At 36.9% G+C, this 27,316-nt stretch overlaps 1 protein-coding gene across 5 annotated transcripts in view; it reads right to left on the reverse strand.

Annotated features, from left to right (window-relative positions):
- DCDC1 (doublecortin domain containing 1) overlaps positions 1-27,316 on the reverse strand; it is a 469,884-nt gene that overhangs the window by 132,701 nt on the left and 309,867 nt on the right. The window contains exon 20 of one of the 5 annotated variants that reach the window (XM_061381014.1): positions 8,246-9,477. The exons of the other annotated variants lie outside the window; for them this stretch is intronic. Coding sequence (XP_061236998.1) covers positions 9,219-9,477 — 259 coding nt within the window. The 3' untranslated portion in view covers positions 8,246-9,218. Of the gene's footprint in view, positions 1-8,245; positions 9,478-27,316 lie in introns of those variants that run through there. 5 annotated transcript variants of the gene reach the window in all.

Here is a 27,316-nt window from a genome sequence, read left to right on the forward strand (position 1 = left end):
TGAGTGGCTTAAAACAACAGAAACTTATGGTTTCACAGTTAGAGAGGCCAGACGTCTGAAATCAAAGTGTCAGCTGGCTCATTCTCCTTCTGAAACCTGTAGGGAAGAGTCCTTTCTTGTCACTTCCTGGCATCTGATGGTTTGCCAGCAATACCTGGTGTTCCTTGACCTGCAGCTCCAGTACCTGAGTCTCTGCTTCCATCTCTGTGTATCTGTGTCTCTGCCTCTTCTCCTCCTAGAAGGACACCAGTCATACTGGGCTCTAAGAGCCCACACAAATCAAGTATGACAAATTGGGCTTTCCTGGTGGCTCAGATGGTAAAGAATCTGCCTGTAATGCAGGAGACGCAGGCTCAATCCCTGGGTTGGGAAGATCCCCTGGAGAATGGAATGGCTACCTACTCCAGTATTCTTATCTGGAGAATTCCATGGATAGAGGAGCCCGGCAGGCTACAGCCCATGGGGTCGCAAAGAGTTGGACACGACTGAGTGACTTCCACTTTCATCTAAACCTGATTACATTTGCAATGATTATTTCCAAATAAAGTCACATTCACAGGTACTGGAAGTTAGAAATTGAACATATAATTTTGGGACACAATTCAAACCACAAAACTTACTCTAGCTTTTTCCCCTAATGTTAAATTCTAAGGCATATAAATCTGCAGCCTGCAGCCTCTAGTAACAAGTTCATCTAATGTAGTTTTTATTCTTTTTCAATGTATATATACATTTTATCTCCCAAATTAGACTATAAGTACCTCAAGGGCAGGAAACATGTTTTCTTCTAAACATACTTGTTTGACCCAGTGCTAGACTCATGAGAGGGACCCAAAAATGACTAGATGAAAAACTGGATGAATGATGTTATAAAAGGCAAACAGTGACATTTTAGATTTTAACATTCATCCATCACAAGCTCTCAAGGCTCCTTAGCTTACTCAGAATGTGAGAATCCAAAAGGTAGCATGAGCTCATCAGTGCCACACAGCAAAGGCTCTACTTTAAGGAAGGATCAAGATCCATAAACAATAGACTTGGTCCCAAGAATGGAGGTAATTGCATGACAGGGAGGCAATCTAGTCTTCAGTTTCATGTCCAGCATCCAGATGCAAGCCAAGTCACTGCCTTAGTTTATAATTATGGACAAAGAAGTTATCATTGGAATTGTTTTTTTCCTCAAAATAAAATACACACATATATCCATGTATATGCATATATGTATAATACCTGAATTGATTTCTGATTAAAACAAAGGCTTGAGATTTTTCAGGAATTTAAACAAATAGATCGCAGTAGGATATGAAGAGTAGCAATATGGTAATTGGCTGCTGTCTCAATTTCATCCTGGGAAATCAAAGGCTACGGTGGAACAAGGAGCAGCAAGGAAGACAATAAGTGGAAGAAAAGTAAGAGCAGAAGGAAGGGCAGGGCAGAAGAAAAAGGAGACACACAGAAAGAAAATTCAAAGAGGAAACAATTAGCCTAAATACCTAAGCTAGCAACACATAATTACATACTTTATAATAATCAATTTACAAGTGAGCCATGTTCGTACAATGTCGACAAAGAATGTCATTGCATTTATTGGAAAATGCTGATCATTTTCAGCAACAAGGCAATCACCTGAGGGGAAAAAAATCAGTGGATTAGAATGTATCAGCTTTTTAACTCTTGTATATTGAAAAATAGCAAAATTAAAGGACAACCACATGTCAGAAAAATTATCTGCATCAAATAGAACATACAAATAACATACCAATTAATGTATAATTAGTGTATTCAAATGTATTTTTAAAAATTTCAAAAATTCCAAATGGGCACAGGATATAAAAAGATTATTCACATAAATAAAACAACTAGAAAACTAGTGCATGGGAAGTCACAGTCAAATAAACACACTTTCAGGCAACCTAAGTTTTCTCAAATGTCCATTAAATGTAACAAAGAGACCTGAATCTGAAATGCTCAATTTAAGCAGAAATTAGCAGAATATTATAAATCAACTACAATTTCAATTTAAAAAATAATAAAATGTTCAATTTAGATAAATTTGGGGGGAGCAATCAGTATACTCATCCACTGTTGGTTCCATTACCAACAGGTAATTTGGTGTTGTTTAGTCACTAAGTGGCGTCCGATTCTTTTGCCACGGATTGTGGCCTGCCAGGATTCTCTGTCCACGAAATATTCCAGGCAAGTATATTGGAGCGGGTTGCCATTTCGTCCTCTAGGTAATCTTCCCGATCCAGGAATCTAAGCCAGTTGTCCTACATTGGCAGACAGATTCTTTACCGCTGTGCCTCTGATAAGCCCACTGATAGGTAATGGGATAGGGCAAACAAAACAAGTATTATAAAAATTAATGCTCTAGGAATTACCATAAGAAGTAGTTTTTGAAAAGTAGAAAGGTAAATGGATGAGAATACTCACTGAAGTTTTGTTCATAGAAACAAGAATGGGAAATAACCTAAATATCCATATTTAGGATGATTTTTAATCCTATAAGGTACTATAACATTAAAAATTTATCATTTTAAGTTTACGTGAAGTCATATAAAAGCATTCTGATCAAAGTAAGTAGAAAAAGCAAAACAGAAGTAGTAGGCACACGAATTTCAACTATATAAAAATATGTATCCTTACGGAATGTCATACATCCATTCAGTAGAAAGGTACTAAGCAACTATTATCTAGAGTTCTATGTCAAGAACAAAGGATATAGGTCCTGAACTCACACTCAAAATCTTAGAGAATAAAGATATGTAAAAATAAATATTATAACATAAAAGTACTATAACAAAATTCAAAAATAAAAATAATTATATGGTGGGGTTGAAAAACATGCCATATTTAAAATTTTGTGTTATGTGCCCTTTTTTCCACTTATTCTTTTTCCCTGCATTATAAAAACAAAAAAACAACATGTTCATTATAAAATACTAGGAAAACACAGAAAACACATAAGGAATCACTGAGGAAACTGCACAGCCCTAGAGTCCCCAAACACTTTCACCACAAGTTCTCATTCAGTCTTTTTTAAATGATAATTTCTAGATTATTTTTACATATTGAGATGATATGTATATACATTTTATATTTCATTATTATCAATTAAAATTATAGCATAAGCAAATTCCCATGGTATTAAAAACACTTTGGAAAAAATATCTAACATTTCATAATATTTCACAGATGAAATGTAATCTACTTAGCAATGCCCCTATGATCAGACACCTTGTTTCTATGCCTTTATTAGCATTAATAATGCTACATAATGAATATGTTTATCTCCATTCCCATTAACTTCTTTGCCATAAATTTCCAGTATAACACAATTTTTAAAGCTATAACTTAGTAATATAACTAAGTTACATTTTATCATATGTAAAATCTTCATAATTCTGAGTATAAACTATGTTATCTATACTAATTTCAATGAAAACATTTGAGAATTAACATGATCTTAAAGAGAAAAATAGTCTTTGAGACTACAGTAGAACACACACAGACCATTGTTTCCATGGGCACTCCTGTTATAACCTCTCCCCAAAGAAAGACATGTTAAGTTCCTATCCCGTCTACTGAGAGAAAGCAATAGATTAAGTGCTAACTCAAATTTTTCAAAGCCATGATCATTCTAAAATGAATAACATTTTTTCCATAAGAAAAAAAACCTACGGTTTATTTATTTCAAGAAATAAATTTTACACGTTTGAAATCCCTAGACATATATTACTCTTAATATTATTATGAATAAAAGCTATATATACACTGAAGACCACAAAGCACTTGAGCATGGATAACTAAAATTCCATGAGTTAAGCAACTCTTTTTCTTTAGAGGCAAACCTATAAAGTGGAATATAGCACATTTTTGGTGGGAAAAAAGAATGAAGAATTTAAATATTTAATGACACTTTTCCGAAGATATTTATGACTGCTATCATTTTGCCAGATAATATATTTTATATTTGCTTGAATGAGTTGTCTAAGATCAATGAAACAACTAGTGAAAATGTTACCCTTTCAATTTTAAAGTCATAAAAATGAAAAGTTACTTTAATGAAGTTCTCATCCCAACCTCCAGTATCTATGAAGTAAATACAGCAGGTAGACGTCCAAATCATAGTTGAAGATACTGAGGCCTAGTGTGTATCAATTATGCGCTAAATCTGATACACAATGGAACAGGGCATGTTAGAAAGAACTTGGGCTATAAAATGAGAAAACAAAAATTAAATAACTTTAGAAAAAAAATACCAGGAAAAAATAAAATAAAAAAAGTTTTTAAATGACTTTAGGAAGAGACCTTTACAATTGAAAGTGTTGGTTGAATATGAACAGAAGAGATTTGTATAATGTGCAGTGTCAGGCGTTCTTTTCATAATTCCAGGACAAAGAAAAGAAGGAGAACGTTTGAAACCTGCAATAAACATTTTTAATTCAAATATCATTTAAGCTCATTAATTGCTGAGAATTCATATCTGCATTTATCTTTAAAGGAAGCATCAAAAGCTCTGTTATCCCTTTAGACATAAAAGAGATAAAAGAATGAAACTTGAAGAAAGGCCATAAATGTAGGAATTACAACATTACTGCCTTAATAACAATTCTTCACTAATAGAATACATGACATGGTACCTTTATATAATGAAGACTAAACACAGCAGAAAGTACATAATGGCTGTACTGCTGTAGATCAATTTGAGTCTAACATAACAGAAATGATCACTGATCCCAAGACGTTATGGAATAGTAAACTTAAGATATTGTGCTGCTTTTCAAGTTTATGTGACTATGATTATTTAATTTTCTTTTGTGCGTGCTCAAGTATAGCTGTTATGTGACTACACATGAGAGAACCTGAAATTAATTTGTCTGTATGAGATCAGCGACTGTACAAATTCTTATGAAAACTAACATGCCATGACAATAGTAATTTTGATAAAATTACAGCAAGTACTGCAATTCTCTGCCATCTGGCTGTCTCGTCATAACTACTTTGATGTGCTTTTTATGACTTATTTATTTACTTCAACCACTTTATCGGTATAGTTTTAAAGCATGTAAATTAACATGATGGAAGATTTTAAACGTTAAAGGAAGACTATCTTCATAAATAAATGTTGAATTTTTCACCAAAGTATGAGACTTTTTGATGGGGAAAATATTCCTTAAGAAAAAGCCATTTTGAGGAACTTTCTTAATTCACTTGATATTCATCTTATTATGTTTAATCTTTGAAGCACAGCGACTCTATGGAGCTGCCCTTGAATTTTTTCTACAGCAACATAGTACTATATATTTCACTATGTTTTGATCCTTGCACTTTGATTTTGGTACCTTAAATTATATTACATACTTCATATATTTTCTATCACTATGTAATTGCTTTTATATGCTTTTAACTAAACCAACATCATTTGTACCCTTTATGAAATGCAGAGGGCAAATCAAATCTTTATCCACTATGAATCCCTTTCATTTTAAAGACTAAAAGAAATGACTTGAAAATTCAAAATATTCAAATTAGTCCATGAAAACTACCCCTCATTTGTTCAAGATTTAATTTTATTTAAGCCTAGAAGGGCTTCCCAGGTGGCGTTAGTGGTGAACAACCTGCCTGTCAATGCAGGAGACGTGAGAGGCACAGGTTCAATACCTGGATTGAGAAGATCTCCTGGAAGAGGGCATGGCAACTTACTCCAGTATTCTTGCCTGGAGAGTCCCATGGACAGAGGAGCCTGGCAGACTACGTACAGTCCTTAGGATTGCAGAGTCAGACACAACTGAAGTGAATTAGAACACATGCAAGGCCTAGAAACTTCTTTTCCTTATGGTCAAATGATGTATCTCTTCATAGTCATGTTGCCTAAAGAATCTGCCTCCAATTCTCCTAAAAATTCAAGTCTCTACCTTGTGTTAAGGACACAAGGTTGAATTATGGTACATACTTCTTCCCAAAGAACACTTTTTCTAATTTGGCAGATAGAAGACATATTTAATGGTAATTCATTATTATCATGAAGGAAATTATTTGCTTCATAGTCCAGTTTCCAATGGATCAATGTCTATTTCATGGGATCCACAGAAATAATACTTGTTGATGACTTGGAAAGAAAGCAGAGAATTGCAAGGAGTGTTTCTTCTGACCAATAAGAATATAACTGGGGTTGAACAACGTTAGTAATGGAGAAGGCAATGGCACCCCACTCCGGTACTCTTGCCTGGAAAATCCCATGGACGGAGGAGCCTGGTAGGCGGCAGTCCATGGGGTCGCTAAGAGTTGGACACGACTGAGCGACTTCACTTTCACTTTTCACTTTCCTGCATTGGAGAAGGAAATGGCAACCCACTCCAGTTTTTTGCCTGGAGAATCCCAGGGACGGGGAGCCTAGTGGGCTGCCATCTCAGGGGTTACACAGAGTCGGACACGACTGAAGCAACATTAGTAAAACATTAGCAGCAACATTAGTAAAAAAGCAGTGACATTTCAATGATGTGTACAATCAGGACACTTGATTATCTACACTGATGAGCCCCATACCCCAACACATACTAAAGGAAATTTCAAAACCTCTCTTGACTCAGTTGGCATAAAAAATTTCTTGTAGATGGTAGAAAATAGCTTAGCTGTAATTCACTTGGAACTAATTTCAGTCATTGCTAAAGCATGCTGGGTTGAAAATTAGTGTCAAACGACAAAGTGGCATGACTTCTTAAAAGCATTTGAACTCAAATTTTATGTGCCCACAATGCACCTGAATTAAAGTTTCCAGGATTCAGGACTGAACCATAGCTACATACTGCCAACAGGGTTCTCATCTCAATCTTAAAGAAAATTGCACTCATGATTACTCCTGAGATATGGAATGGCGGATCTGGGAGACACCATTGTTTACTCCCTTACAATCCAAAGCAGGGAATTAGTATAAAAACCAATAAAAAATGATACACATTATTTAAAATAGAACATTTCATTATCTCAGATTTTGGACAAGAGAATGATGTATAACAAAGCTCTCTTTTCCAACATATAAAAATTGTTAAAACAACTTTTAGTTCCTAAAAGTCTCTCAAGCAGAAACCAAAACAAGTTTTTTAAAATATAGATGCATAAAACTATTAGATTGTTTTAATAATACATTTTTGTATTATCCAAATGCTTTTTCTATTGGTCCAATTTTACATTTGTCCTATAGGTCTAAAAAAGTTTCAAGGTCATTAGGAGCAGAATAAGTGTCTTCTTCAAATGTTCAGACCCATATTGTCAGTATCATTTATAGTTCTCCTCACTACACACTCCCTATCAAACACGCTAAATAGAGAGGCTGATGCCCGGCCCACCATCTTTACTGTAATTTCATATCTGTGTGTACTAATTTTTTAGTAGTGTTTAAAGCATTTCTGTTTTCATTATTTACTCACAGCAAGATAAATTAGAGATAGTTAAATTCATAAAGACCATAATAAAGACCTGGGTTTGTAAATGAAACAGAAAATTTGGAATACAGAAACTACAAGTCATACTGTGATAAGCCTATTTGATGTTTTCTTCTTAATGAAATAAACACATAAGGTTTTGCTTTCCCCATAAAGTTAAATTTCTTATTTTGAGCTTGGGTCTTTCTACTGAATGGAATTTTTGCACAAGGTTCTGGAAGTGATTAGTGAAATCTCTGTATCACTAGGGAGTCCTGCCTGTCTGAATCTAAAACTGTAACAAACTAAAGGGCTTGGTTGGGGATTAATTTATATTAAAGAGTATATTTTGTTCATGGCACTGTGTAATAAGTCAACATGCTTTCAGTTTACCCCCTGTTTGGACTGATGGCTGAGTCAGGCCTGCCTCTAGTCATATACGTTATGAAGAATAAAACAGATGTTAAAGATTTTGTATCTGACGATGCTGAAAGTGAGAGGGAAGAATTGTTCCTCTAAACTTCCCTCAATGGGAAGGAATTTGAATTCTCTTCCTGTCGCATTTCCGATTCTCCAGCAGAAATAAAATTTATTACATCTCTCTATCTGCCAACTCAAAGGTCAATATAAATGATATCTTTTTAATCCAAGTGACCTTCTAAGGCAAGAATTCAAAAACATTCTCATTACACATTTTACAGTCCTGATATATAAGTCCTTCTCAAATTGTAAGCAAGATAGGGTAGGGGAGTGGAAAAAATGTATAGCCTATTTCTTAAGTACCATTACAAAAATTTTAAGTTGAAAAAGGAGATTTTTGTGATTAAAATGTTTGCGATTAAAATAAGTGATTCTTAACTTATCAGAAAAGGTATATTTTGGAGTCAGAAGACAGTAGTGATGATGCAAATAATTGTCTGTATTTCACTTGTGGAGGAACCAAAAATAATTTTATGAACTTTTTTTACTATACATTAAAAATATAGCTTTGTTTTAACAAATTCATTGCCTCAGATATTCTGTTTTGCTTCTATTCTTCTTTATAATAAAATACATTTTGAGCTTTGCTTTTTTCTTGAATTTGGGGCTGACATTTATGCTAAAGTTCAATGAGATTTCAGCATACATATATATGTATATATATAATACATAATTGATACAGATGCCATGCACTTTTCACTCTAGAAAATCCAAAGAAGAATTCTTCAGCTTTACACACCCAAAAGAGAAATTTTATTCACGTGGTTTCTTTTACAAAGACACATTGACAAAAGGAAGCTTCCTTCCATATTAGATGATAATTTTCATAATATACACAGCCAAACTGGTAAAAGCAAGATCATTGAAATTCTTCTATTTTTACTTCAATTTAAAATAAAATGATGTGAAATACGGTTATTGTGGTATTGACTTGAAAAAAGAAACATTTTATATACTTGGACCAATAAGTCATGTATACAAATCACTTTTTTTTTTTCTGGCAATTTTCAACTGCTTATCTTTCATAGGATTTCTTATGGCTATTTACATTTTCACTCAGTGAAAATCAATTACCTTCTTGCAATAAGCCTCATTTGCTACCTTTGAGTATAATAGAAACACCATTAGGATGATGACATTACCCAAAAGAAGGGCACCACGCAGTTGGTAGACATAAATTAAGGACCCTTTCACATATGCATTAGAAATACTGCTGTGACTGAAATATGCATAAAGTCTGTATCTATTAGAGCTATTAGTGTGTGTGGGTGATGATTTTGAAGGGGGAGGGAAGGAATGGTAGATTGTGATCTACTACTTTGACAAAATTATGTATTTCCTTTTTTGCCCGGTATGTGCCATTGATGCAATAAGCCTGGGCCCCCAGCTGAGCTGCATTTGGAAATGCCACTGAGCATGGTATACGCGCTTCACTTCCCTTTGCTGAAGCAAGACACTGTCAGGAATAGAGTGCATATGTGCCGCCAAGCCCACTCCTCCTCCATCACCCTGACCTCCACGGCTCTGCGGATGTCTGCCTGGGTGAAGCCACCACTCATGCGGAAAACAGCTCCTGCAGATCAATTCATAGGATTTAGGGACATTTAACTTCCATCAAGCCCACATCATCTTATTGGTATTTGAGGACTAACTCATTACTAAACATTAATGGCCATAATATAGGGAGTTGTATATTTCCCAGGGGAAGGGGGAAAAAAACCCAATCTAGAAATTTCCCACTCTGAGACTAGAAAACAGAGGAAACCACTATTAAAACCTAGTTATTTTTATCTGCGTTTTTATAAGCTTAAGTAAAACAAAATTATAACATATTGACCCTTGGGGTGTGACTGAAGGTTATGTGCCTTTTAAAAAGGTGTTAAGATTATAAATTACAATTTTTGATGAATTATTTTCATAATCATTTATCTTTTATGCTATCTCAAAAATGTAAGAGACACATGAATAGCCCTTTTGAATTTTGAATCATGAACACATGTGAAAGGTTTAGAAGTATAGTAGATGGTAGGAACTAACAGGTTGTCATTTTTGAACCTTAGAAGAATTGGCAAATACTGGAAACACATTTTCTTTTAATAGGATAAAGAATTAAAACTTTATTCTCATTAATGATTTCTCAAATCTATATTATTATGCTTAAAAAAAATCTAACTTGGTAATGTTAAAATATCTAAAATCAAAGAGTTAGTATATAATTTACCAAGCATTAGTACAGTCTAATTCTAGATATTATTATACTTTTATTAAAATGTTTATTGTAATGACTCCAATTTTTTAAAAGCTTTATAATGCTAACATAGTCTTATAAGAAAAGAATTTAAAAAGCAAAATGCTGTAAATTTGTCCTGCAGAAGCCGCTTTTATCACTTTTTGTAGAAAAGAAAAATTATAGAGCAAAAACCTCCATGTGTAATGTAATAATACTATCCCCAGATGCCATAATTAAATCCAGATATCATATTTGATTAATAGAAAGAAAGCAAGAAATGGTGTGAAATTAATTTCACTAATCATTGCGCTAATACATACAATTTAAAAGAAAGTTTCTCACATAAATATTGATCATAAATCTCTGCTGGAATAATAAGCTGAATCTAGAAAGACAATGAAAATCACACTACAGAGCCTATAATTCTAAAAAGCTGCTAAATTTTTCTTTTATGTCATCATGGACAAAATAAAATATTGGATCTTATGCTACAGCTGTATTGAAACTTTTAATATATTTTAAATTGTGCAAATAGTATTTTTCTAAGTAAGATGCATTGGGGTAAATCAATTGACACAATGATACCATTGTACACAAGCTGAGTTCTATAGAGAATCAACCTATACTAGAGTAGAATTCTGTTACTCAACTTCCTTTGTGCCAGGAACCTGTCATGTGGGATTGAATCCATATGAAATTTGACTTGCCAAGCCCATCACCTATATTTTATATGTCCATCAAATAAACAAAGGTCCACAAAGTTCAATACAGGGTAAGCATCAGAATGAACAACCAAGAAATAAATACTGCTTCAGATTAACGACTCAGAAACTACACATTTCAAAAGGGTATAGGTCATAACAAGTGAACAATTAGTTTCCATTAACATTCATATGTGTGATATGGTATATTTTCATCTTAATTTACCAACTCATGTCTTGTATACCATATTTCCTAATGTTTTTCTAATGAATTCCCTTAAAAGTCAGAGTGCTATGGAAGAAATACATTTTGTAATAGAGAAAAGAAACAAATTAGCACTTCAGAGTGCTATAATACAATTATGCCTCAGATGATTAAAAATTCTGTGGGGAAAAATATGAGACAGTGTAAACAAAAATAAAAACTGAAGGTGTACTTGGAGCACTCATATAAACAACAAGAACACAAACAGCAAATGAGTTGAACAGATTTGTTTATAAATCCTCTGCTCAACTGAGAGCAAAATATTTGCTGTTTGTGTTCTTGATTTCTGTTTTCATGGAAAGAAGTTGCTTTGAAGTTGTCTGGACAGTTTTCTTTTTACTCCAGTTAGTTTAGCAAAGCAGAGTTTAAAGAGCTTATGGGAGGTTAAAATAAACCCCAAATTAAGCCCTGCAAGTAACTTAGGGCAATTATCTTCCTCTTTTTAGATCCAATGTAATAAATTCTCAGGTGGCTCAGTGCTAAGAATCTGCCTGCAAGGTAGGAGACACAGGTTTGATCCTTGGCTCAGGAAGATCCCCTGTAGTAGGAAACAGCAACCCACTCCAATGTTCTTGCCTGGAGAATCCCAGGGACAGAAGAGCCTGGTGGGCTGCTGTCTATGGGGTTGCACAAAGTCGGACACGACCGAAGCGACTTAGCAGCAGCAGCAGCCAGTATTCTTGCCAGGAAAATTCCATGGACACAGGAACCTGGCAGGCTACAGTTCATGGGTGCGCAAAAAGAGTCAGACACGACTTAGCAACTAAATCACAAGTCAATTCTCACAATTTAGTGGGTCTTCTATTTTAAAAGGTCACAGCCCCTGCCCCTCCCTGACCCTTTGGGAAAGAAGATACACCTGGCAGAAGTAGGAGGACATGACTGTTCATCAAACTGGACAGACTGCCCTTCCAGCAATTCCATCCCAGCTGCTTACGGAGGGACTGCTTCCACTGTCCCCAGGGTACAAGTGGTCAATGAGCTAATTGCAGCAGCAACGATTTATGTGTAAGATTGTATGTTGTCTGATAATTGCAGGCACAAAAACTGCCCAGATACGAAGCTGGCCCAAAGACATCTCTTTTCAAATGTAGAGAGGTAGAACTTAAACCTTTGTGAAAAGGAAATTCTGGAGAATTTCTTAGAAAAAAAATTTTTGTTTCCACATTCATGTCTTTTAACATCTATTCCATATTCAAATTCTGAGAAATTCTATCCCCCAGTTGGGAATGGTCTTTTATTATTTGAAGATTTCAAACGTTTCAGTAGCCTAATATGTTAAATGAAGGTAGAAAGTTACCTTGGCATTGTGAAATATATTCTGAAAACAGCTTTTAGTAATGACTACTACTTAATTCTGTACTATGGAAAGTCTCCTTGTCCACCTTTCATACACTCATTTTATATACAGTTGAACCGCCTGTCAAGCAGGAGATGCGGCTTTGATCCTTGGGTTGGGAAGACCCTCTGGAGAAGGGAATGGCAACCCACTCCAGTACTCTTGCCTGGAAAATTCTATGGACAGAGGAGCGTGGTGGGCTACAGTCCATGAGATGGCAAAGAGTCAAACACAACTTAGCAACTAAACAACAACAACAAGACCCTTGAACAACAAGGGTTTGAACTATGCAGGTCCACTTACATGTGGATTTTTTTTTTTCAATAAATACATACCAAGTACTATGCAAGCCATAGTTGGTTAAATCGGAAGATGTGGAACCCTGGATATGGAGGGCCAACTGAAAAGCTGTCTTGAGGATTTTCAACTGTGCTGGGGATGGCACACCAAAGCCTTCAGTGTTCAAGGGTCAACTGTACAAAGTAAATAACTCTAAACAACATGCATATTAAGTGAAGAGGGTAATATATAAAAGTACATTTCTGAAGGACATTTTAAGAGTCCGAAAAAGTACCCAGAAAACTACAAAATCACAAGGTTAGAACTTTTTGGTAGCTCTCTAGTTTCTCCTTTTGCTTTGTTCCAGAACTATATCTAAGAAATCTCAGAATTTTTAAAGAAGCAGCTTTATTTTTCAACTCTTTAAGATAATTTTAGATTTCACCTTTTATGTTAACATCTTACATAGGCATTGTACAATTATCAAAACTAAGAAATTAACATTGGTGGCAATACAACTAGCTCAACCAGAGGCTCTACTTGAATTTCACCAAGTTTTCCACTAATGCTCCTTTTCTGTTTCAGGACTTAATCCAGGACATCATGTTGCATTTAGTTATAGTATCTCCTTAGTCTAATCTATGATAGCTGATTGGTACTAATAGTTCTGAAAGAAAGCAAAGGGAGAAACGAGAGAGCTCCAAAAACATTCTAACCTTTAGGCTTCAACAATGCATGAATTGAGAACTTCCAAATGTACAAGCTGTATTTTAAAAAGGCAGAGGAACCAGAAATCAAGTTGCCACTATCTGGATCATATAAAAAGCAAGAGAATTTCAGAGAAACATCTACTTCTGCTTCATTTACTATGCTAAAGCCTTTGACTGTGTGGATCACAACAAACTGAGGAAAATTCTTAAGGAGATGGGAATACAAGACCACCGTATCTGCCTCCTGCCACACCAGTGCAAGTCAACAAGCAACAGCTAAACCAGGCATGGAACAACAGACTGATCAAGTACATCATGTGACATGCCAGGCTGGATGAATCACAAGCTGGAGTCAAGATTGCCAGGAGAAATATCATTAACCTCAAATATGCAGATGACACTACTATTCTGGCAGAAAGTGAAGAGGAACTAAAGAGCCTCTTGATAAGGGGGAGAGGGAAAAAGCTAGCTTAAAACTCAACATTCAAAAAACGAAGATCATGGCATCCGGTCCCATCACTTCATGGCAAAGAGATGGGGAAACAGTGGAAACAGTGACAGACTTTATTTTCTTGGGCTCCAAAATCACTGCAGATGGTGACTGCAGAAACGAAAAATTTTTTTTTCTTTTCTTTTCTTTTTTAACTTTACAATATTGTATTGGTTCTGCCATATATCAAAATGAATCCACCACAGGTATACATGTGTTCCCCATCCTGAACCCTCCTCCCTCCTCCCTCCCCATACCATCCCTCTGGGTCATCCCAGTGCACCAGCCCCAAGCATCCAGTATCGTGCATCGCACCTGGACTGGCGACTCATTTCATATATGATATTATACATGTTTCAATGCCATTCTCCCAAATCATCCCACCCTCTCCCTCTCCCACAGAGTCCAAAAGACTGTTAAAAAGACACCTGCTTCTTGGAAGAAAAGCTATGACAAACCTAGATGGTGTTTTAAAAAGTAGAACATCACTTCACTGACCAAGGTCTGTCTAGTCAAACCTATGGTTTCTCCAGTAGTCATGTATGGATGTGAGAGTTGGGCCCTAAAGAAGGCTTAGCACTGAAGAATTCATGCTTCTAAACTGTGGAGTTCCAATTGAGTTATTTCAAATACTAAAAGAGGATGCTGTGAAAGTGCTGAACTCAATATGCCAGCAAATTTGGAAAACTCAGCAGTGGCCACAGGACTGGAAAAGGTCAGTTTTCATTCCAATCCCAAAGAAAGGCAATGCCAAAGAATGCTCAAACTACTGCACAATTGCGCTCATCTCACACGCTAGCAAAGTAACGCTCAAAATTCTCCAAGCCAGGCTTCAACAGTATGTGAACCATGAACTTCCAGATGTTCAAGCTAGATTTAGAAAAGGCAGAGGAACCAGAGATCAAATTGCCAACATCCACTGGATCACCAAAAAAGTGAGAGAGTTCCAGAAAAACATCTATTTCTGCTTTATTGACTCTGCTAAAGCCTTTGACTGTGTCACTTTAGTTCAGTTGCTCAGTCGTGTCCGACTCTTTGCGACCCCATGAATCGCAGCACGCCAGGCCTCCCTGTCCATCACCAACTCCCGGAGTTCACTGTGTTTGAGTCCATTGACTCAGTGATGCCATCCAGCCATAGCATCCTCTGTCATCCCCTTCTCCTCCTGCCCCCAATCCCTCCCAGCATCAGAGTCTTTTCCAATGAGTCAACTCTTCACATGAGGTGGCCAATGTACTGGAGTTTCAGCTTTAGCATCATTCCTTCCAAAGAATTCCCAGGGCTGATCTCCTTCAGAATGGACTGGTTGGATCTCCTTGCAGTCCAAGGGACTCTCAAGAGTCTTCTCCAACACCACAGTTCAAAAGCATCAATTCTTTGGCACTCAGCCTTCTTCACAGTCCAACACTCACATCCATACATGACCACAGGAAAAACCATAGCCTTGACTAGACGAACCTTTGTTGGCAAAGTAATGTCTCTGCTTTTGAATATGCTATCTAGGTTGGTCATAACTTTCTTTCCAAGGAGTAAGCGTCTTTTAATTTCATGGCTGCAGTCACCATCGGCAGTGATTTTGGAGCCCAAAAAAATAAAGTCTGACACCGTTTCCCCATCTATTTCCCATGAAGTGATGGGACCGGATGCCATGATCTTCGTTTTCTGAATGTTGAGCTTTAAGCCAACTTTTTCACTCTCCTCTTTCACTTTCATCAAGAGGCTTTTGAGTTCCTCTTCACTTTCTGCCATAAGGGTGGTGTCATCTGCATATCTGAGGTTATTGATATTTCTCCTGGCAATCTTGATTCCAGCTTGTGTTTCTTCCAGTTCAGCGTTTCTCATGATGTACTCTGCATATAAGTTAAATAAGCAGGGTGACAATATACAGCCTTAACGTACTCCTTTTCCTATTTGGAACCAGTCTGTTGTTCCATGTCCAGTTCTAACTGTTGCTTCCTGACCTGCATACAGATTTCTCAAGAGGCAGGTCAGGTGGTCTGGTATTCCCATCTCTTTCATAATTTTCCACAGTTTATTGTGATCCACACAGTCAAAGACTTTGGCATAGTCAAAAAAGCAGAAATAGATGTTTTTCTGGAACTCTCTTGCTTTTTCCATGATCCAGTGGATGCTGGCAATTTGATCTCTGGTTCCTCTGCCTTTTCTAAAACCAGCTTGACTGTGTGGATCAAAACAAACTGTGGAAAATTCTGAAAAAATGAGAGTAAAACTAATCAGTAAAATATCCCTCAATTTAGGTTTGTCTTTTGTTTTTCTCATGATTAGACTGAGGTAAAGGACTTAGGAGGAGGAATACTGTGGAAGTTTGTCTCCTCTTATCATTTCAGAAAGTACATGACATTCATATGTTTTACAACTAATGTCATTAATTTTGATCATTTGGTTAAGATGCTATCTGCCAAGTAATTCTTCACTGTAAAATAACTACATTATCCCTTCTAAGTAATTATCATTTAAATATATATGCTTCTAAAACTTATTTGGAAATATACTATTTTACCTTTAAATTTTACCCACTGACTTTAGCCTCTGTTGATGGATCCTGCCTGCAGCAGTTACTGTTATGCTGTTCTAAAGTAAATTTTCAATTTCTTTCATTCCTTCTACATTTATAATTGGTATTCTTTTATAAGGAAGAGTTGTTCCCCCAACATCCTCATTCAATTACTTATTGAGGTATGTATATGTGTAAGTATAAACTCATGAATATTTATTCTTTGGCTCAGATTTATTCTCTTTCAAATTTTTCCAACTTTGGCCACTGACAGCTTCTTCAGATTGTCCCCTGTGCCCTTTCAGCATTCCTCCATTTTATTTTATTTTATTTTATTTTTTTTGAGGTGTGATTTTTTTTTAATTTTATTTTATTTTTAAACTTTACATAATTGTATTAGTTTTGCCAAATATCAAAATGAATCCATCACAGGTATACATGTGTTCCCCATCCTGAACCCTCCTCCCTCCTCCCTCTCCATACCATCCCTCTGGGTCGTCCCAGTGCACTAGCCCCAAGCATCCAGTATCATGCATTGAACCTGGACTGGCATCTCATTTCATACATGATATTTTACATGTTTCAATGTCTCCCAAATCTTCCCACCCTCTCCCTCTCCCACAGAGTCCATAAGACTGTTCCATACATCAGTGTCTCTTTTGCTGTCTCGTACACAGGGTTATTGTTGTCATCTTTCTAAATTCCATATATATGCGTTAGTATACTGTATTGGTGTTTTTCCTTCTGGCTTACTTCACTCTGTATAATAGGCTCCAGTTTCATCCACCTCATTAGAATGGATTCAAATGAATTCTTTTTAATGGCTGAGTAATACTCCATTGTATATATGTACCACAGCTTTCTTATCCATTCATCTGCTGATGGACATCTAGGTTGCTTCCATGTCCTGGCTATTATAAACAGTGCTGCAATGAACATTGGGGTACAGGTGTCTCCTTCCCTTCTGGTTTCCTCAGTGTGTATGCCCAGCAGTGGGATTGCTGGATCATAAGGCAGTTCTATTTCCAGTTTTTTAAGGAATCTCCACACTGTTCTCCATAGTGGCTGTACTAGTTTGCATTCCCACCAACAGTGTAAGAGGGTTCCCTTTTCTCCACACCCTCTCCAACATTTATTATTTGTAGACTTTTGGATCGCAGCCATTCTGACTGGTGTGGAATGGTACCTCATAGTGGTCTTGATTTGCATTTCTCTGATAATGAGTGATGTTGAGCATCTTTTCATGTGTTTGTTAGCCATCTGTATGTCTTCTTTGGAGAAATGTCTATTTAGTTCTTTGGCCCATTTTTTGATTGGGTCATTTATTTTTCTGGAGTTGAGCTGTAGGAGTTGCTTGTATATTTTTGAGATTAGTTGTTTGTCAGTTGCTTCATTTGCTATTATTTTCTCCCATTCTGAAGGCTGTCTTTTCACCTTGCTGATAGTTTCCTTTATGTGCAGAAGCTTTTAAGGTTAATTAGGTCCCATTTGTTTATTTTTGTTTTTATTTCTGATATTCTGGGAGGTGGGTCATAGAGGATCCTGCTGTGATGTATGTCAGAGAGTGTTTTGCCTATGTTCTCCTCTAGGAGTTTTATAGTTTCTGGTCTTATGTTTAGATCTTTAATCCATTTTGAGTTTATTTTTGTGTATGGTGTTAGAAAGTGTTCTAGTTTCATTCTTTTACAAGTGGTTGACCAGTTTTCCCAGCACCACTTGTTAAAGAGATTGTCTTTAATCCATTGTATATTCTTGCCTCCTTTGTCAAAGATAAGGTGTCCATATGTGCGTGGATTTATCTCTGGGCTTTCTATTTTGTTCCACTGATCTATATTTCTCTCTTTGTGCCAGTACCATACTGTCTTGATAACTGTGGCTTTGTAGTAGAGCCTGAAGTCAGGTAGGTTGATTCCTCCAGTTCCATTCTTCTTTCTCAAGATCGCTTTGGCTATTCGAGGATTTTTGTATTTCCATACAAATTGTGAAATTACTTGTTCTAGCTCTGTGAAGAATACTGTTGGTAGCTGGATAGGGATTGCATTGAATCTATAAATTGCTTTGGGTAGTATACTCATTTTCACTATATTGATTCTTCCAATCCATGAACATGGTATATTTCTCCATCTATTAGTGTCCTCTTTGATTTCTTTCACCAGTGTTTTATAGTTTTCTATACATAGGTCTTTAGTTTCTTTAGGTAGATATACTCCTAAGTATTTTATTCTTTTCATTGCAATGGTGAATGGAATTGTTTCCTTAATTTCTCTTTCTGTTTTCTCATTATTAGTGTATAGGAATGCAAGGGATTTCTGTGTGTTGATTTTATATCCTGCAACTTTACTATAATCATTGATTATTTCTAGTAATTTTCTGGTGGAGTCTTTAGGGTTTTCTATTTAGAGGATCATGTCATCTGCAAACAGTGAGAGTTTTACTTCTTCTTTTCCAATTTGGATTCCTTTTATTTCTTTTTCTGCTCTGATTGCTGTGGCCAAAACTTCCAAAACTATGTTGAATAGTAATCGTGAAAGTGGGCACCCTTGTCTTGTCCCTGACTTTAGAGGAAATGCTTTCAATTTTTCACCATTGAGGATAATGTTTGCTGTGGGTTTGTCAAATATAGCTTTTATTATGTTGAGGTATGTTCCTTCTATTCCTGCTTTCTGGAGAGTTTTTATCATAAATGGATGTTGAATTTTGTCAAAGGCTTTCTCTACATCTATTGAGATAATCATATGGTTTTTATTTTTCAATTTGTTAATGTGGTGTATTACATTGATCGATTTGTGGATACTGAAGAATCCTTGCATCCCTGGGATAAAGCCCACTTGGTCACGGTTTATGATCTTTTTAATGTGTTGTTGGATTCTGATTGCTAGAATTTTGTTAAGGATTTTTGCATCTATGTTCATCAGTGATATTGGCCTGTAGTTATCTTTTTTTGTGGCATCTTTGTCAGGTTTTGGTATTAGGGTGATGGTGGCCTCATAGAATGAGTTTGGAAGTTTACCTTCCTCTGCAATTTTCTGGAAGAGTTTGAGTAGGATAGGTGTTAGCTCTTCTCTAAATTTTTGGTAGAATTCAGCTGTGAAGCCATCTGGGCCGGGGCTTTTGTTTGCTGGAAGATTTTTGATTATAGTTTCAATTTCCGTGCTTGTGATGGGTCTGTTAAGATTTTCTATTTCTTTCTGGTTCAGTTTTGGAAAATTGTACTTTTCTAAGAATTTGTCCATTTCTTCCATGTTGTCCATTTTATTGGCATATAATTGCTGATAGTAGTCTCTTATGAATCTTTGTATTTCTGTGTTGTCTGTTGTGATCTCTCCATTTTCATTTCTAATTTTATTGATTTGATTTTTCTCCCTTTGTTTCTTGATGAGTCTGGCTAATGGTTTGTCAATTTTATTTATCCTTTCAAAGAACCAGCTTTTGCCTTTGTTGATTTTTGCTATGGTCTCTTTTGCTTCTTTTGCATTTATTTCTGCTCTAATTTTTAAGATTTCTTTCCTTCTACTAACCCTGGGGTTCTTCACTTCTTCCTTTAATACTTTAGGTGTAGAGTTAGGTTATTTACTTGACTTTTTTCTTATTTCTTGAGGTATGCCTGTATTGCTAGGAACTTTCCCCTTAGGACTGCTTTTACAGTGTCCCACAGGTTTTGGGTTGTTGTGTTTTCATTTTCATTAGTTTCTATGCAAATTTTGATTTCTTTTTTGATTTCTTCTGTATTTGTTGGTTATTCAGCAGTGTGTTGTTCAGCCTCCATATGTTGGAATTTTTAATAGTTTTTCTTCTGTTATTGAGATCTAATCTTATTGCATTGTGGTCAGAAAAGATGCTTGGAATGATTTCAATTTTTTTGAATTTACCAAGGCTAGTTTATGGCCCAGGATGTGATCTATCCTGGAGAAGGTTCCATGTGCACTTGAGAAAAAGGTGAAATTCATTGTTTTGGGATGAAATGTCCTATAGATATCAATTAGGTCTAACTGGTCTATTGTATCATTTAAAGTTTGTGTTTCCTTGTTAATTTTCTGTTTAGTTGATCTATCCATAGGTGTGAGTGGGGTATTAAAGTCTCCCACTATTATTGTGTTATTGTTAATTTCTCCTTTGATACTTGTTAGCATTTGCCTTACATATTGCGGTGCTCCCATGTTGGGTGTATATATATTTATAATTGTTATATCTTTTTCTTGGATTGATCCTTTGATCATTATGTAGTGTCCTTCTTTGTCTCTTTTCATAGCCTTTGTTTTAAAGTCTATTTTGTCTGATATGAGTATTGCTACTCCTGCTTTCTTTTGGTCCCTATTTGCATGGAATATCTTTTTCCAGCCCTTCACTTTCAGTCTGTATGTGTCCCCTGTTTTGAGGTGGGTCTCTTGTAGACAGCATATGTAGGGGTCTTGTTTTTGTATCCATTCAGCCAATCTTTGTCTTTTGGTTGGGGCATTCAACCCATTTACGTTTAAGGTAATTATTGATAAGTATGATCCCGTTGCCATTTACTTTATTGTTTTGGGTTTGAATTTATACACCGTTTTTGTGTTTCCTGTCTAGAGAATATCCTTTAGTATTTGTTGGAGAGCTGGTTTGGTGGTGCTGAATTCTCTCAGCTTTTGCTTGTCTGTAAATTATGCTTTTGATTTCTCCTTCATATTTGAATGAGATCCTTGCTGGGTACAATAATCTGGGCTGTAGGTTATTTTCTTTCATTGCTTTAAGTATGTCTTACCATTCCCTCCTGGCTTGGAGAGTTTCTATTGAAAGATCGGCTGTTATCCTTATGGGAATCCCTTGTGTGTTATTTGTTGTTTTTCCCTTGCTGCTTTTAATATTTGTTCTTTGTGTTTGATCTTTGTTAATTTGATTAATATGTGTCTTGGGGTGTTTCGCCTTGGGTTTATCCTGTTTGGGACTCTCTGGGTTTCTTGGACTTGGGTGATTATTTCCTTCCCCATTTTAGGGAAGTTTTCAACTATTATCTCCTCAAGTATTTTCTCATGGTCTTTCTTTTTGTCTTCTTCTTCTGGGACCCCTATGATTCGAATGTTGTAGTGTTTAATATTGTCCTGGAGGTCTCTGAGATTGTCCTCATTTCTTTTAATTCATTTTTCTTTCTTCCTCTCTGATTCATTTATTTCTACCATTCTATCTTCTAATTCACTAATCCTATCTTCTGCCTCTGTTATTCTACTATTTGTTGCCTCCAGAGTGTTTTTTATTTCATTTATTGCATTATTTATTATATATTGACTCTTTTTTATTTCTTCTAGGCCCTTGTTAAACCTTTCTTGCATCTTCTCAATCCTTGTCTCCAGGCTATTAATCTGTGATTCCATTTTGATTTCAAGATTTTGGATCAATTTCACTATCATTATTCGGAATTCTTTATCAGGTAGATTCCCTGTCTCTTCCTCTTTGGTTTGGTTTGGTGGGCATTTATCCTGTTCCTTTACCTGCTGGGTATTCCTCTGTCTCTTCATCTTGTTTAAATTGCTGAGTTTGGGTTGTCCTTTCTGTATTCTGGCAGTTTGTGCAGTTCTCTTTATTGTGGCGTTTCCTCACTGTGTGTGGGTTTGTACAGGTGGCTTGTCAAAGTTTCCGGGTTAGGGAAGCTTGTGTCGGTGTTCTGGTGGGTGGAGCTGTATTTCTTCTCTCTGGAGTGCAATGAAGTGTCCAGTAATGAGTTATGAGGTGTCTATGGTTTTGGGGTGACTTTGGGCAGCCTGTATCTTGGAGCTCAAGGCTGTCTGTGTTCCTGTGTTGCTGGAGAATTTGCTTGGTATGTCTTGCCCTGGAATTTGTTGGCCCTTGTGTGGTGCTTGGTTTCAGTGTAGGTATGGAGGCGTTTGATGAGCTTCTGTCACTTAATGTTCCCTGGAGTCTGGAGTTCCCTGGAGTTAGGGTTTGGACTTAAGCCTCCTGCTTTCAGTTATCAGTCTTATTTTTACAGTAGTTTCAAAACTTCTCCTTCTATACAGCACCACTGATAAAACATCTACATTAAAGATGAAAAGTTTCTCCACCGTGAGGGCCACCTAGAGAGGTTCACAGCGTTACATGGAGAAGAAAAGAGGGAGGAGGGAGTTAGAGCTGACCCGAATGAGATGAGGTAGAATCAATAGAGGAGAGGGCTAGCTGGTAATCACTTCCTTATGTGCACTCCACAATTGGATCGCTCAGGATGTTCACGGAATTATACAGAGAAGAGAAGAAGGAGGGAGACAGAGGTGGCCAGGAGGATAAAAGGGGGAATGCAAAGGAGGGAGACAGATCCAGCCAGTAATCAGTTCCCAGTGTTCTCCACCATCTGGAACACACAGAAATTCACAGAGTTGCATAGAGTAGAGAGGGGTTAGGGAGGAGACACAGGTGACCTGGTGGAGAAAAAGGAGAGTCCAAAGAGGGAGAGAGCAGTCAAGCCAGTAATCTCGCTCCCTAGTGCAAAATGGGTACTGAAGATTGGGTTCTTAAAGGTACAAAATTGATAACTAATACCAGAAAGCAAAAATTAAAAATCTAGAGTAGAGTTTGGAATTTCAAAAATACAATGTTAAAGAAAAGAAGAAGGAAAAGAAAGAAAGAAAAACAAACAAACAGACAAAGTCGCAAAAATTATAAAGAAAATATAGGTACAAAATTGATAACAAATACCAAAAAGCAAAAGTTAAAAATCTAGAGTATAGTCTGGAATTTCAAAAATACAATGTTAAGAAAAAGAAGAAGAAAAAGAAAGAGAGAAAAAAAACAAAAACAAAAACAAACCAAGTCACAAAAATTATAAAGAAAATATAGGTACAAAGTTGATAACAAATACCAAAAACAAAAGTTAAAAATCTAGAGTCTGGAATTTCAAAAATACAATGTTAAAAAAAAGAAGAAGAGGAGAGGGAGAAGGTGGGGAGATTTGGGAGAATGGCATTGAAACATGTATAATATCATGTATGAAACGAGTCGCCAGTCCAGGTTCGATGCACAATACTGGATGCTTGGGGCTGGTGCACTGGGACGACCCAGAGGGAGGGTATGGGGAGGGAGGAGGGAGGAGGGTTCAGGATGGGGAACACAGGTATACCTGTGGCGGATTCATTTCGATATTTGGCAAAACTAATACAATTATGTAAAGTTTAAAAATAAAATAAAATTTTTTAAAAAATGAAAAAAAAAGAAAAAGAAAGAGAGAAAAAACAAACAAAAACAAACCAAGTTGCAAAAATTATAAAGAAAATATAGGTACAAAATTGATAACAAATACCAAAAAGCATAAATTAAAAATCTAGAGTAGAGTTTGGAATTTCAGATATACAATGTTATATAAAAGAAAAAGAGAAAGAAAGAGAGGGGAAAAAAAGTCACAAAAATTATAAAATATATATATATGTATAAAATTGATAACAAATACCAAAAAGCTAAAATTAAAAATCTAGAGTAGAGTTTGGAATTTCAAAAATACAATGTTAAAGAAAAGAAGAAAAAGAAAAAAAAACAAGGTCACAAAGATTATAAAAAGTATATATATGAAGTTTGCTTTTAAAGAAAATAGGGTCCTTTTTTTTTTTTTGCAAAGTAATAGTAGGTTATAAAAGTGAAAATTAAAGGAATAATAGAGGACTTGAAATTGTTTTTTAAAAATTTTTAAAAAAAGAAAGAAAGAATGATCATAAAAATAGTAAAAATATACCTAGGACTTTCTCTGGTTTTGTTTGGGTATTGTGGGGTCAGTTCATTTTCGGCTAGTTCCTTGGTCCGACTTATATTTCTCAAGATTTATAGGCCCCTTCCTATGTACTCAGTTCTGACCACAGGGTTTTAATCTATTGCCTGTAGCTTCCAAGGCGTTTCCCTCTGTTATATCTTCTTCTGTTTGCTGGTCTCTTCAGTGTCTGGTTTCCGCACTGACACAAACGGGAGGTGGTAAACACTTTTTTTTTTTTTTAGGCTCACTTGTTCAGTCGTGCTGTGGGGAGGGAGGGATGCTGCAAACAAATAACACTGGCGTGCGCTAGCTGTGCCTCAGCCTCACTGGGCCTGCCTCCGCTCACGGCGCGTGTAGCCTCCCTGCCCACACTGCTCAGGCTCTAGGTTGCTCCACCAGGAACCATCTGTGGCCGGCCCTGGGCTGCCTGCACCTTCCAGGTCCAAGCCGCTCAGGTTCAGGCACTCAGGTAGTCCTCAGAGGCGCAGACTCAGTTGGGCCAGCGTTTTGTGCCCTTCCCAGGTCCGAGCAGCTCAGGTGAGGTGTTTGGCGAGCGCGATTGCTGTGACTTATCGCCTCCCCGCCGCTCGGTTATCTAGGTGTACAACTGGCGCACCTTCTCAGGCAGATGTTGACCATCCAGACCCCCAAGAAGTTTTAGTTAGCAAAGAAGCCTGCTTACAGTTTTGTAGATAATGTCTCTCTGGGGCTGCGATTGCCCCCTTCCGGCTCTGGCTGTCTGTCACCGGAGGGGAATGGTCTGCAGCCGGCTATCTCTGTACAGTCCTTTGTTCCATGCGCGGGCCTGGCGGTGTCTTAGGTTAGGGTTGGCTTTTCGCGAGATAGATATCCCACAGTCTGGTTTGCTAGCCCAAATTATTTTGCTCAGATAGTGCTCGGGGTATTCAGGCCAGATCCTTATTCTAAGCGATGCAGCCCGCGCCGCGCTTCCCTGCCCAGCCCCTGCTTGCTAATGGCGGATGCAGGCATCTGCGCTGCTTCTCTGCTGGGGGAGTTATTGTAGGGCTCGTAATCTGCGGGTTTTAATTGTTTATTTATTTTTCCTCCCTGTTATGTTGCCCTCTGTGCTTCCAAGGCTCGGCACAGATTCGGCAGTGAGAAGGTTTCCTGGTGTTTGGAAACTTCTCTCTTTTTAAGACTCCCTTCCCGGGACAGAGCTCCGTCCCTCCCTCTTTTGTCTCTTTTTTTGTCTTATATATTTTTTCCTACGTCCTTTCAAAGACATGGGTTGCTTTTCTGGGTGCCTGATGTCCTCTGCCAGCATTCAGAAGTTGTTTTGTGGAATTTACTCAGCGTTTAAATGTTCTTTTGATGAATTTGTGGGGGAGAAAGTGTTCTCCCCGTCCTACTCCTCCGCCATCTTAGCTCCTCCTCTCAGTGACAGATTTTATAAAAAGCAAATTAAGAGAGTGTCTGCCCTACCTTTTTCTGACCTAAATCATTCAAAAACATTAATACACAAACACAATTTATCTTCAGCAAAACAAGGACTATAAAATAAAATCAATATGCATTATTTTAGGGGTTTCCCTAATATGATATTAAAGAGTATGGTGTAGAATAGTTTTAAAAAGGAAATAACAGAGGCAGGATAGGTGCCCTTGTACTCCTTAACCCTTAGTTTTTATAACTATCTTAAAATAAAGGCTCCAAGTGTTTACTTTCTTGCTTGTTTCATTTTATCAGAACTCTTTGTTCAGTTAGCTATTTGCTAAGTGTCTACTATGCTCCCAGCACTAACCTAACCATATGGGTAAATTCATATTTAATATCAACTATTATGATCATTAAATAGACCTGAGAAACTGAGAGACAGAGGTAAGTTACTTGTCAAAGATCATGTAAATAACATTTAGCAATCATTTAGACTGAAGCACTGGAGAAGGCAATGGCACCCCACTCCAGTACTCTTGCCTGGAAAATCCCATAGATGGAGGAGCCTGGTGGGCTGCAGTCCATGGGGTCGCTGGGAGTCAGACATGACTGAGCGACTTCCCTTTCACTTTTCACTTTCATGCATTGGAGAAGGAAATGGCAACCCACTCCAGTGTTCTTGCTTGGAGAATCCCAGGGATGGGGGAGCCTGGTGGGCTTCCGTCTATGGAGTCGCACAGAGTCGGACACAACTGAAGCGACTTAGCAGCAGCAGCAGCAGACTGAAGCACTTGACCACAGTATCTACCTTGTTAAGCATTCTTAGGCATTACACTGCACTCCCTTTACAGGAGCTCAACATATAAAATGTAGCTCCTCTTGATAAAGCAGAGGAGTAGAAATGCTTGCTTAGTCTCCCCTCCAGGCTCACATCCAGCATCCCTGAATCCAGAGGTTCTAAGCAACAAAGTTTGAAAACCTAAGTTCTAAGCCAGTTCCTATTAGTCCTCAGGTTTTGACATTCTGAGTTCAAAGTTGGATTCTACTCAGAATGGATCCAGTGTTAAGGCAGCTGGATGGACTAGCTGATAGTTCTATAACTATGCACATGTGGGAGTATGCTGCAAGGGAACAGGAGCCAACTTGTGTTCTAAAATTAGGCCCTTCCAAGAGCATCAAGTCTTTTATCCCTTTGATGATCCAGAATTTACCTTACCAAATGAGCTCATTATAAACTTAACATTTGTTTTCCCTCAGTAAACTGCCACATCTTCATAATGAATGGAATTAGCTTGCATCTGAATATTTCTTCCCCTTATCAGGATTATCTTTAATTTAAAATTTTATCTTCCTTTTGCTAATCCTTTCTCATTGTTCATCATGGTTTAAAGATGATTCAGGCAAACATTAGTCTTTTATTTAGTGCTTTCTTAGAACAATAGAAAGCAGAAATAAAAATTTGATCCAGTTAGTGAATGTACATGCACACAAAATTAAACATTTGGCTGTCTGGTGTGGTATAGGTTATATATTTTTTCACTTTTTAAGTACCACACATTTTATTTTCTTAATTACTACATATTTAATATCAATAAAGTGTTGGAGAAGACTCTTGAGAGTCCCTTGGACTGCAAGGAGATCCAATCAGTCCATTCTGAAGGAGATCAGCTCTGGGATTTCTTTGGAAGGAATGATGCTAAAGCTGAAACTCCAGTACTTTGGCCACCTCATGCGAAGAGTTGACTCATTGGAAAAGACTCTGATGCTGGGAGGGATTGTGGGCAGG

The sequence above is a fragment of the Bos javanicus genome, chromosome 15 (assembly GCF_032452875.1).
Source record: "Bos javanicus breed banteng chromosome 15, ARS-OSU_banteng_1.0, whole genome shotgun sequence".
Taxonomy (NCBI): Eukaryota; Metazoa; Chordata; class Mammalia; order Artiodactyla; family Bovidae; genus Bos; species Bos javanicus.